The following is a 13,152-nucleotide window of genomic DNA, read 5'->3' as shown; positions in this document are numbered from 1 at the left end:
CTGTTCATATTCTGCTTCAGAAAAGCCACAAAAATGAATTGTGAGTTGTCATAAAAAATCTTTGTTTTGTTCATTCCCCAACACTCGCAAAACGCTTATATGGAAATAGCCAAAAATGAGGTATTCAATTGTAATATGACATTTTACCCACCTATTGGCAGCGTACAAAGGATTTTAGAACGATCTATTTCTTGTTCCAAAAATAGACCAAAACGTATACCAGTTTCAAATTTTTCAATTTAGATCTGGTATAAAACCAAATTTACACCACCGGTGCAGCAGTGAATTTGTGTTTGTTCCAAAACAAAAATAGAACAAACCAATGATTTGGACCACCGCTGAAGATGCCCTTAGGGCATCTTCAGCGGTGGTCTATTTTTGAAACAAATTTATACTAGATTTACACCAGCGAAACCTGAATAGAATCAGCTAATATAGCCAACTTTTCGTTCTCCACACCGGTATTGTATATCTTGTTGTTTTAAACCGCTGACATCTGTCACACTGCCAACAATTCAATACCCCATGTTATCAGTTTATAAGACTTGAATTGAAAAGCACTCAATATTTAACAAACGGAAATTCGATAATTTTAACGCACATTAACGATTACTTTGGCAAGACACTTTATATCCACAAGACTTTATGGATTTGACGGTTTGCCCCGAGCGTTTGAGACATTTCTCAGGATGGATTGGTAAGATCGAAAAATTTCTGCTACAAATAGGGCTTCGGAGGATAGCGAAAAATATTTGATCGCGTAGATGTTCATCTTCCGTTTTCGTCTCATCAATATTTCAAAATCTTGCAGTTCTTCAAACGTTGGTTGGGTTTTGAGGATATTGAAACAAGGTTGGGGTGGCATTGCGCAGCTTGATTCGAACGATTTTCGCTATTTTCGAATAGATCACATACTGCCAGTTATGCTTCAAGCTCAAAAGGAGCTGTCATTGTCATTTGTCCTGCGGCTCATCTAACCCGCAAAGTCGAAAAAATACGAAAACGAAACATAACGCCCTCAGCGATCATTTAGTTTTGTTCGAGTTGCTCGAAATGAAATGCGCAATGTCACCCCAGATTTTTGAACGTTTCAGTTCAGTGTCTTCGAGGAACATTTTTCTGGCCTTTCAAGGTCTCCTCTAGTCCCACTACAATTAAGGCGATTAACAAATAGCCAACATATTTATCATCCTGGTAGCTGATGGTTGCAAACCAACTAGTTGAACCTGCGGTTATGGTCTTCCAGAATTCCCCCTTTTGCTGGTCGGTTTCCTTGAAGCCAAAAACGACAAACCTATTCTTTTTCTTCTTCAGAAAAACCACAAAAACATATTGTGAATTGTCATGAAAAATCTTTGTTTTGTTTATTTCTCAACACTTGCAAAACGTTTATATGGAAATAGCCAAATATGAGTAATTCAATTAAAATATGACATTTTACCCACCTGTTGGTAGCGTACAAAGGGTTTTAGAACGATCTATTTCTTGTTCCAAAAAGTGACAAAAATAGACCAAAACGTATACCAGTTTCAAATTTTTTCAATTTAGATCTGGTATAAAACCAAATTTACACCACCGGTGCAGCAGTGAATTTGAGTTTGTTCCAAAAAATTGAACAAAACAACGATTTGGACCACCGCTGAAGACGCCCTTAGGGATGGGAAATATCGACTAAAATGGCTATCGATAATTATCGATAAATTCCCTAATACCATCGATAACTATCGATAGTGTGACAGCTAGAACCAGATGAAGAAAAACAGGGGGTGCTATGGAGGTTATGTTCAATGAGATTTCCCATCACCCATCCACCAGCCAGCCGCGAGAGCATGCAAAAAATCAACTTGCCACAGTCCATACACAGATACACGGGTTGACTAACACCGAGTACGCACACGAATGGATATGGAACGAAAAGAACGAAAGAACTGATCTTCTGGCAATCTGCTCGCAGGCTGACTCAGAAGACTCAGTTCTTTTTCGCTCTTCAAAGAACTGGTTCTTCTGATGGTTCTTTTGTTCAGCTCGCATGCAATCCGCTCGTGATCAGAAGATTTTGATCTTTTGAACATTTTCTGATCAGCTCGCGAGCGGATTGCCTGCATAGATTCAAAAGATCAGTGAACCAGTTCTTTAGTTCTTTTCGTTCCACTCTTGTCATTCTTTCGTGTGCGTTTTCACCGTTAGCCAGCCCGTGTGCCTGTGTGTTAACTGTGGCAAGTAAATTTTATTTTTTATTCCCGCGGCTAGTGAGTGGTTATGCATAGTAGAGCAGGCAGCTGGCTTCTTGGAGTTCTATTGCAGTGACGCACGCCGCTTTGCGCTTGGGGTGTAAAGCTTTTACATGGCTCTCGATTGCAGTGTCTGATCAACAAAATCAGCTTTTTGCTTGAAGTAAAGGGTGAGTTACCGCTCTTTTTAAAAGAGCGATAGATCACTCGCTCACTTTAAAGAACCAGCTCTTTAGATCAGTTCGTGAGCGGATTGCCCACCTCTAGTTTGAAACAGAACTCCGCACACAAATACAGTACTGTGAGTTCAAATGTCAGCAGTGTCAAACTTCTTATTCAGATCGCATGCTGCGGGATCGAATAATAATTGGCGTACAGGACAAGAAACTCCAGCTGAAGCTTTTGGATGGACGAGATGACCCACTGACGAAAATTGTTGAAACCTGTAAGGTATTTGAAGCTGCTTTTGAGAATAAACTTATTCTTGACCATAAAGTAAACCTGATTGATGTGAAATTAGCTGAAAAGCAGCCGAATGAAGGGAAAAAAGAGATTGCTGCCATCGCTCGCAGACAGTGTTACAATTGTGGAAAGCCGTTTAATCAAAATCACCGTCGCAGCTGCCCGGCGGTTAATGCTAAATGTTTTGCGTGTGGAAATCCAGGCCACTTCAGTAATTGCTGTCGTCGTAAATCGGAGAAAGCGGACAACAGTGCAAAGCTACCGACAAAACTCGAACAACAAGATGAACAAAAATCAGTATTTACAGTAAATTGGAGTGATGCAGGTGAGTGTGTTAGCTCAGTAACGGTTGACGATGCATGGTCAAAAGATTCTAATGAAAACTTCGATTCGTGTAGAGTGAATTCGACCGATCAAGGCAGTAGAAAATCAAGAGCGTGGCACAAGCTTTTTCATGTGGGCGATGTAAAGGTGCGATTCAAACTAGACACCGGGGCGGATGTAAACTGCATACCGATTGATATAGTAAATAAAATGGATGTGCCGTTAAAAAACGTAAACAATGTTCATGTTCTCGACTATAGTTCGAATAAATAAAAATTCACGGGTTGGTTAGTTTGACTTGCTTTGACCCTGCGAAAGAGACTAGTCAAAGTGCAACGTTTTTGGTTGTGGATTCTAATTTTGAACCATTGTTGGGTTTGAAGTCATGTGTCGACTCTGGATTAGTTAGTCGCTTAAGTGTAGTTCAAGTTGGTAATCGTTTTTCCGAGAAAAAAAACGAATTCATTGAAAAATACCAGGATATCTTCGAGGGATTGGGAAAGTTCCCTGGAAAATGTTCGATAGTACTCAAGGAAAACTCCATACCGACCTTATGCTACAAAAAGCGCATTCCTTTGGCTTTGCACGACAAAATCAAAATCGAGCTAAAGCGAATGGAAAAAAGGGCATTATTTCATACGTTGATTATCCTACTGATTGGATCAGTAATATGCAAGTGTTGGAGAAACCTAACGGTTCTTTGCGAATCTACCTTGACCCGAAGTCATTAAACAAATGCATCAAACGTGAGCATTATTCAATTCCAACGCAGCAAGATTTATTCAGTCGTCTGTCTGGTAAGAGAATTTTTACGGTGCTTGATCTGAGCAGTGGTTTTTGGCAGATGGAGCTCGACCGGAAAAGCTCTGACTTAACAACCTTTATGACTCCGTTCGGGCGCTTCCGTTGGAATCGTGTTCCGTTTGGGCTCAACAATGCCCCTGAAATGTTCCAGCGTAGAATGGTACAGATATTTGGTGACATTGCGGGTGTGGAAATATATTTTGACGACATCGCTATTGCTGGAGCTGATGAAACTGAGCATGACTATTTTTTGTCGCAAGTTATGCAGCGTGCTCGGGAGAACAATGTCAAATTTAATATAGATAAGCTACAGTTTCGAAAGACTCGTGTTAAATTTATTGGAAATATGATAGGCGGTGGGGAAGTTCATCCCTTAGCAAAGGACATCAAAGCAATTACCGAAATGAAAAGACCGAAGAATGTTGCGGATGTCACACGATTCCTGGGATTATGTAAATACCTTGCTAAGTTTATTCCAAAGCTTTCCTAGCGCACAGTCAATCTCCGTAAGTTGACTCACATTGTTTCTCCGTGGCATTAGAACGATGAACATGGGAAGGAAATGAAATATATTTTGAACACGACTTCTAGAGCACCTGTTTGGCTATTTTTGATCCAAGTAAGCCCTATATGATCCAAACTGACAGTTCCAAAGACGGCTTAGGATGCGTCCTGCTTCAAGATCATGGCCCCGTGCTTACGCATCAAGAGCATTAACTAAAAGTGAGCAGCGTTGGGCACAAATCGAGAAGGAATTACTGGCCGTTGTATTCGCGTGTCGAAGATTTCACTGTTTCATTTATGGTCGAGTGTAACACCCGAATGTTCCTAATGTCGAATTCGTTTTTACGGCAGGACTATCCCGTCCCGGACTACGCTTTGCAGCTAAAAAAAAACACTTTCCGAGCAGTTGCAATGGTGTGCATAATACCAGAGGTAGCTGTCACTTCCTTTTTGTTTTGGTCATTACCACCATTGTTGTTTTGTCGCGTTTGTGCTACTATACGAAAAGTTTGCCAATTTGTTGAAAAATGACGGAAATAAACATTAATTTGCAAGAATATGCATTGGTAGTGAACGATGATGGTACGGTGTACCAGGAATCACCAGGACACGTAATCGTTAAACACAAAATATGTGAGTAATTCTGATTTTCTTGAAGATTGTATTAGCCGTTCGGCGTGCAGCAAAACCGAACCAAGCACCAAAAACATTACAAGTAATAGGTATTCAAAGATTAACTACCCCATACGCTTTTCTGCAAGCTGCTACAGTGAATTTTTGTTGTAATAAATATCATCAAATGATTTCGGTTCGGATTTAATTGGTTCTTTCATAAAAAATAAATTATTAGTTTTTATATCAAAATGTGTTTACTCAATTTAAAAAAATGGCACACGGTTCGGTACGGTCGCACGCCGGCCAGTTAATAGTGTCTTTTGTAGAACTTTTGTCAGTGAACTGGCGATATATTTCATTAGATTTAGTGTATTATTTAAATTGTTCAATGGTTGAGTATTTATTATTATTCGTTGTTAACAATTTGATTCTCTTTTTTGTATGAGGTAACTGGCTTCAGGTGCGACAGGCTGAGAATTATCTTGGGCCAGAGTAGCACCGCTAGATAGGCGGCGGATCAGAGCAGAGAAGAGAACTCCCGCTTTGAGCGTCCTAGGCATAGTATTTAGGCATTTTTGAGTACCCAATAAACTCAATCTTACGTGTGGTGTAGGTGATTCCGTGCGACTTATTCGCACGTACGAGACTCGGCGCGTTTTCCTTTTTACGAAAATATCACAAGTCTCGGTAATGATCCTGTCGCAGGACGCTACAATTATAAGGCTACTATAATTTCAATTTTGTTCAGTTATTCAATACTGATTCTATTTTTTCGCACTTGTAAAAAATAAAAGAGGGAAAGGAAGCATACTTAAATTACGTAGCATTCGGTCACAAAATCTCAACTCTCCCCTAAAAAAAGGAGCATTACATTAGTCACATCCTTCCCTCCCGTTCTTAGAGAAACGTTAAAAAACAAAAGCTGTAACATTCATAAAAACAAATTATATTTATGAATAAAATCACCGTGCCAAATCCTTTTTTTTTAAACTTGTGGCAGCATTTCATATGATGTTGACTTCTGGATTAATAAATTATGCTTCTGTAGAAAGCACAGAAAATATATACTTGCTGCACTTGAAACCAAACGATTATCTTGTAATTTTCATTACTACAAGGCACGCGGAAACAATTTTTGTTTTCAAAAACGGATAGTGTGTTTATAAATGCAAGTGATTGTTTATGTACTAGCAGAGCTTTGAGAAGACTGCAGAATGCCACAGATAAGAAGATTTCGACAGCCTCCACTGCAAAGCTTCGTGAAACATCGCAAAGAATATATTTTTAGTGTACATTTTATTTGCGGTTTTTTAAAAAAAATGCTACGTCGATTTTAATTCACTCCTCCTTCCCTTGTCGCAGCTTGTCACAAATGATCCTGGTCCCCCTCCCCCATGAATGCTACGTCATTTAAGTCTGGTCCCAAAGGTGGTGTCGTCTGACCTAAAAATTTAATTAAAAAACTGAACCTAAACATATGCTAAGCTTTCGGTATGTACACGTTTTACAGCTCAGCAAACCGTCATGGTAGAGGTTTCTGCAGTGGCCGATTATTTTGGTTTACCGTCGTCTAATTCTGCCAACATTTCTTCGCTAGACGATTCCTGTGCTAGCACTTATGAAAATGTCGAGTCGCCAAATTTTCATTTTGAAAGTCCGGCCAAGGAAGCCACAGCACCATCGTGTTCCAATAATCTACGGATAACGCACAAATCGATCTGTTAAACCGGTACTCAGTAAATGTAAGCTGGAGTGAAGGAGAAACGAGACTAATGTTGGCTTTATACCGCGAGTATTTCGCTGAAGTAGGTCCATTAAAGAAGTTCAAAACCAAAAAGGCCTTATGGCAAGAAATGAGAAGACAAATGAACTTGAGATTAGGATCAAATTTCAGCGAAAATCAGATTGAAAACAAATTCAAAACAATATCTAGAAGGCATAAAAGATTGGTCGATAACAATCGGAAAAGTGGAGCTTCCCGAATGAACTCTAAATTTGCAGATGAGTTTAGGGAAATAGCTGCAATGGACGATTCCTTGAAGCCGGAGTCAACGATGGACACAACATCCATACAAATGAAGGACAGCCCAAAACAATCGCGAAAAACGAGTCCAGACCCCGGAACAAACCCCGGCCAATCTAAAATCGCAGTGCAGCGCGCAATGCTGGAAGCCTACGAGGAAAACCAACGAGCGAAAGAAAAACGGCACAGGGAACGAATGGAGAGGATCGATGCAATTACCACGGTGTTAAATAAAATAGCAGACAAACTATAGGTAAAAATATTAACATACAACATTGTTTTTTTATTCAAATATCGTTTTTTGGTTTCAGATCTTTGCTTCGATTGGAATCGTCTGTTGTTGTCACATTTGTTAAATAATTTTATAAATACACAAGCATATGCATACACACACTCCGACGCACACACACGCATATACAAACCACACACACACATACATTCACACACTCATACATACACACACATACACTCACACACACATACATACACACAACTCACACACACATACACTCACACACACATAGACTCACATACACATACCCACTCACACACACATACCCATTCACATACATACATACACACGTAAGCAAAGTTGTTTAATAATTATTTAAAGCTATCGGTTAAAGAATCGCGTTTTATTTCACCAAGCCTGCGAAGAGCATCGTTTCGGCGATTTTCACTACTTGCAGTTCCTGTGCACTGCTGGGTTGGCTCACCATTGTCTAAAATTGTAGAAAGAATATACATCACAAGGTTGTAAGTTTTTATAATAGGATCAAACTGATCGATTTACATATATTTGTCAACAAGGTTGCATGTTAAATTTTAGGGTGTCAATTCCATTCAATTGACCGCGTGTCGATAGCTCGCTCTACAAGTACAATTTTGAGAAACGATTCATGACAAACTTGCAGTACTACTTAGAGATTACAAGTTTGTCATCGTTTCTCAAAATTGTACTTGTGGAGTGAGCTATCGGCACGCGACGAAAAACCACCCCAAAATTGAATATGCAACCTTGTTTAGCAAAGTAAAAAACTGTGGCAAGTTTAATGCTAAGTACATTTAGAATTTTCTACTTGATTGCGTTAAGCGCTAGAAGCTCTACGTCATACATAAGTATCCTAGTCAGAAAATCTTCAAAAGACATTGTTGCTTAACGAGATAGTACAAAAACATGTTGATTTAGTACAAAAACCATGTTGTTTCCAGAGGATTCCTGCTTAAAAGTCGTCGGACGCAATAATAGAGTAAAAAAAAATAAAACGAAACTATAATTATAGTGAAATGAAATATGTCAATAAATGTAATATAGTTTGAAATAATTTGTTTGAATTAAGTGCTAATTAAAATAAAATTGAGAAAAATCCCACTGAAAAATCAACAATCTGTAAAACTATGATTAATAAAACTACTTGGGTAAGCTACGCGATTTTTTAAGTCCTATGTCATAGTATTTTCAGACTGTTAACCCAATCCTAATATTTATTTGCAAGTTGAATTTAATTACTCACATTCAGGTTCTTCTTCGTCATTGTCGTCAGTTTCAAGGAACTGGTCACCAAGTTCTATGCATATATTATGCAATACACAGCATGCCATTATAAATTTGCACATTTTCAGAACTGTGAAAAAATCTAACCTTACCAACTGGCGAAAACGCTGTTTGAGTAATCCAAAACAGTTTTCGATTTTTACTCTAGTTTGAGCATGCTTTAAATTATATTTTTTTTTCTTCGCCGTCAGATTACCGAAGTCTTTGTAGGAATGAGCAAATACTCACGTATGGGGTATGCGGCGTCACCCAGTAAGTAGTACTGTTGGCCACAAATGTCGGGCAATTTTGAGCTGATACTGGACATTGCGAATATTCTAGCATCGTGTACTTTGCTAGGCGTTCCTAAAAATACATCCAGGAACCTCTTGTCTGCATCGCACACCGCCTGAAGTGTTATCGACAACAGATCATGTCGATTCGCGTAAGTTGATCGAATTTTATGAACCGGCTTCCGTATGTAAACATAGCATCCATCGATGCAACCGAGGACGTCAGGGAAATTCGCAATCTTTAAAATATTGTGTTTATATTAAATAATGAAAATTTGCTCAATTAAATACCGATTTAAATTTTGCTGCTATTCGTTTTTTGCCATCGTCGGTTGATGGAAAACAGATCCTTGGCGATTTCGTGAAAAAAATTCAAAAAGTTTTCAAGGTGTTTGTAAAATGTTGACGCCGAGAAGTAGAACAAATTACACACCTCACGATAAGAGTTTTTATTAGCAGCGAACCTGTAAATAACAACCCAAAGTTCAAAATAATTTCGATAACTCGAGAATATTAATCGTTATGTGCTCGAAAAAAACACCCTTACGTGTCCTACGGGGTACCCAGGTACCACGAAATCAAAACTCTTTAAACTTTCGCAATTTTTATCCGATTTCGATTTTTTAGTACCAAGTGGAACCAGTTTCGTCTCAGTGGAATCTGTTCCGGAAAGACCATATGGAGGACTTCCACCAATTCTCTCAAAACCATCAAAATGACCTGTGGAAGAGATTTTATGAGCTTTGATCCAATAATTGTAAGATACTGTTCAAATATTTATAAGACCACTGACGTTGACGCTGACTTGAAATTATATAAGTTACTGAATCTTTTGGTTCTGAAATGATCGAAAAATCAAATGAAAATTGCGAAAGTTACAAAGATTTTAACTTGCGGGTATCCGGGTACCCCGTCGAGCACATAACGATTAAATCGTTTTAGTTTTGGTAGCAAGAAAGTTTATAATTTACTTTAATAATTATTTCATACTCACCACAAGAATGCTAACATCAGTTTCCTGGCATCTATGGTCTTCCGCCCCCGGTTTGTATTTTTGCGGTAATAATCCGACCTTCTATACCGCTCGATCAGATAATTTGCGGTATTCCGCGTTAGTCTGAAATTTTTCCTGAACTATAAAATATTCAAAAAAAAGGCGGAAAAACTGTTAGCATAATTCCTATCTTATCTACAACTTTAATGATTTTATGAAAAGCAGTTTTCCAAATCCAACTTACCTCCTCGTCTGTGTATTTATCGACCACCTCCGTGATAAAATTTTCCACGCGAGGAGTACGGTCACTTCCACAGTCAGCGTCAAAAATAAAAAACAAATCATCTCGGATTCGGACGATGATGATTCCAAAAGTTTAAAAATTTCTTCCATTTCACTAATGACACACAAAATAAAATCCAACCTGATGTTTGACACGCGAAGAACGATAATCAAAGCAAACCGAATTTTACACATTTTTTTTTGATTTTGACACATACGTGCGAGTGTGTTGGTGTCTTCAAAATCGCACTCTGTTTCTTTCGCGGACTGTCCGGGACAGGAAAAGGATAGTCCGGAAAATGAAAAAAAACAGCGATAGGACAAAGTGTAGTCCGCGGGGTAGCTACACCGTAAAAACGAAAACGAGATAATGCTTTTAAAATATCCTGGAATGTCCCTCATATATACTCCTGGAAAGAGCTTGTTGCTAGCTGATTGTCTCTCTAGAGCTGCTCGTTCGGAAACGGGTGAAATCCAAGAGGATCTAGAGTGTATTGTTCATACTCTTATAAAAAAGGCATGCATGTCTCAAGATAATTACGATTTGTATATTGAACAACTGAAGCAAGATGAACGCTTTTCACGAATTGTTGAGTACGTCGAGAGTGGATGGCCACCATACCACAAGCTAGACGATTTGAGCCAGCTGTTTTACAAATATCGTGGAGAACTTCACTTCGAGAACGGGCTTCTCTTCAAAGATCATCGCTTAGTAATACCTACAAAGTTACAAGCAACTATTTGCAAATGGCTACATGCACCGCATTTAGGAGTAGAAAAAACGCTATCCCGAGCAAGAACGCAGTTCTAATAGCCAGGAATAACGAATGACATCAAGGAAATAACCACAAAATGTACGATCTGCGAAAAGCTTAGACGAAATAATCAAAAAGAGCCACTTATACAGGACCTGTCACCTGAATATCCTTTTCATCGTATTTCGACTGACATCTACGAATATGATGGTCGTGACTGGCTTGTTGTAATCGACGCTTATTCTGGATTCATAAGCTTTGACCAGCTGGAAGATAAAACCATACGCAGTGTTTGCCAACTGTTCGATCGGATTTTCAATTGTTATGGATACCCAACCGTCATCCGCAGCGATAATGTACCGTTCAATTCTCGGGAGTGTGAAAGGTACGCTAACTTGAATAACATTTCGTTCGAATTTTCAAGTCCTCGATATCCTCAAAGTAACGGACGGAAAAAGGAGTGGCGATTGCCAAAAACATTCTTAAACGGTGCTACGAAACGGGACAAGTTGATAAGTTCCAATATCGGTAACTCGAATATAATACGACACCGGTTGCAAGTATGCAATTATCTCCCAGTCAGTTGTTTTTCGGAAGAATTGTGAAAACTCGCTTGCCCATTGAGGAAACTCTGTTAAGACGGAACATCCTGAATGAAAATGATGTACAACAGAAAATTTCACGAAAGCGTTCTATTCAGAAAGAATATTTTGATAGTAACGCAAAGCCACTACCTTTATTGAAATTGATAAAGTTCTCTTTAAGAAAAACGCGCGAGAATGGCACTATGGATTAATTGTTCGAGATGTAAATGGGCGATCCTTCGTGATTCAAGATAATTTTGGTAATCATTTTCGTCGTAATCGGAGATTTATAACCCGTATTGTGAACAATGAAGCTGACACAAGTGAGGTGCTGCTCGAGGATCAGGTTATAGATAAAAACCCACCGTCAGAAGCCCATCCATCAGATAACGTAGTTCGTCCTCATGTTACGCTACCTGACGAACTCCCTGATGTGACCGATGCCGGAAGACCCTGTTAGGCATAAAATTGCACCTGTACTTTCTGATCGACTGTTAGAACAAGAACTTCAAAATCGAGGACCCTGTGATAAAAATCGCTCATCCAATGCATCTGATGATCAGCTCGAGGAAAACTTACAAGAACCAAACGCTAGCAATTGGCGATCTACACGTAGTGGTCGTACAATTGTTCCCTCAGATCGTTATGGACAGTGGTTGTACTAATTTGTTAAAGAAGAAAGCGTGTAATAATAGTAGTTCTTATTGAACAACAACAAACTGCGCATCTCTGATAGCTTGCAACTCACACAATCTTACTTGTTTCTGAATAAATGTTTCCATTCGTGATCAGAAATCGGAAGAAGCTGCTGAACATAATCGACCAAAAATGGTAAAAAATGACAAAAGTCGAAGCAACGAGATGCGATGATTTACAGTTTGGAGGAAACAAAGGCAACTTTACACGGGTGTACACGTTTACTATAGTGCGCGTAGGTGAAAAGTCACTTATCTCTCTTGGCAACAAACGGCACAAAAACTGTGTTGCCGAAACGATAGATTTTCTTTTTGCGCGACTCTTTTTTCTTTTTTTTTGGCAACACGTCGTTGTTTATTAACGTTGTTTTAACTGCTGTTTTATGTTTCGTATTTTTGGATTATAAAAGTTTTGAATTCTAGTTAGTTATTTCTACAAGTGGCTTCATCGAATCATTTTTTACGCGTGTGTTATCGAGTGATATAAATATTGCTATCTTTCGACGCTGTTTTGCAGTTTTTTGTTTTGCGACAACCTACGCTGCTGATCCTTTGTTCGAGTTATGTCATCGGTTTGCAAAACATGCAGCTCCCCGAAATGGGATCGATAGGATTGCCTGCGGTGGCAACTGCTGTTCATTGTTCCACCGCACATGCATTCCCGGATTGCAGCGATCTATTCTGGACGTGATGTCAACTTTCAGCAATAATATATTTTGGCTCTGCGACGATTGTGCTAACAATTTCAACGAATGGTTGCAGCATCCAGCTACCGCTAGCCCCCCATCACCGACTCATCGATGCTGCGTGAACCTGTCGACAAATTAAACACGGTCGTCATAGATCTATCTTCTCGCATTGAAAAGCACTTTCCGATCAGCGCTGCAGCTCCGGCTCAAAAAATTTTCTATTCTCAGCGACAACCCGGAGAGCAACCGACACCTAAACGGAGTCGTGAAGACAATGTCAAATTTCGTCCCGCTACGGCTGGTGTCTGTGGCACAAGGTTGGTTCAGTGCAAAATAAAAACCGTTGCTGATGAACGGCAGCAA

At 39.2% G+C, this 13,152-nt stretch overlaps 1 protein-coding gene and 1 pseudogene across 1 annotated transcript; one reads left to right on the top strand and one right to left on the bottom strand.

The window, feature by feature from the left end:
* Positions 1–2,576: 2,576 nt before the first annotated feature.
* On the top strand, positions 2,577–8,223 carry LOC129719898 (uncharacterized). The gene is made up of 3 exons (XM_055671313.1): positions 2,577–3,018; positions 6,678–7,216; positions 7,275–8,223. The coding sequence occupies exons 1-2, from the start codon at positions 2,577–2,579 to the stop codon at positions 7,214–7,216; spliced, it is 981 nt and encodes a 326-aa protein (XP_055527288.1). The 3' UTR covers positions 7,275–8,223.
* Positions 7,266–10,177, bottom strand: LOC129723343 (putative nuclease HARBI1; annotated as a pseudogene).
* Between the last annotated feature and the right edge of the window lie 2,975 nt (positions 10,178–13,152).

This window comes from Wyeomyia smithii, chromosome 2, assembly GCF_029784165.1.
Source record: "Wyeomyia smithii strain HCP4-BCI-WySm-NY-G18 chromosome 2, ASM2978416v1, whole genome shotgun sequence".
Classification (NCBI taxonomy): Eukaryota; Metazoa; Arthropoda; class Insecta; order Diptera; family Culicidae; genus Wyeomyia; species Wyeomyia smithii.
Note: the sequence above shows the minus strand (reverse complement) of the source record. Positions and strands in the feature narration are given on the sequence as shown.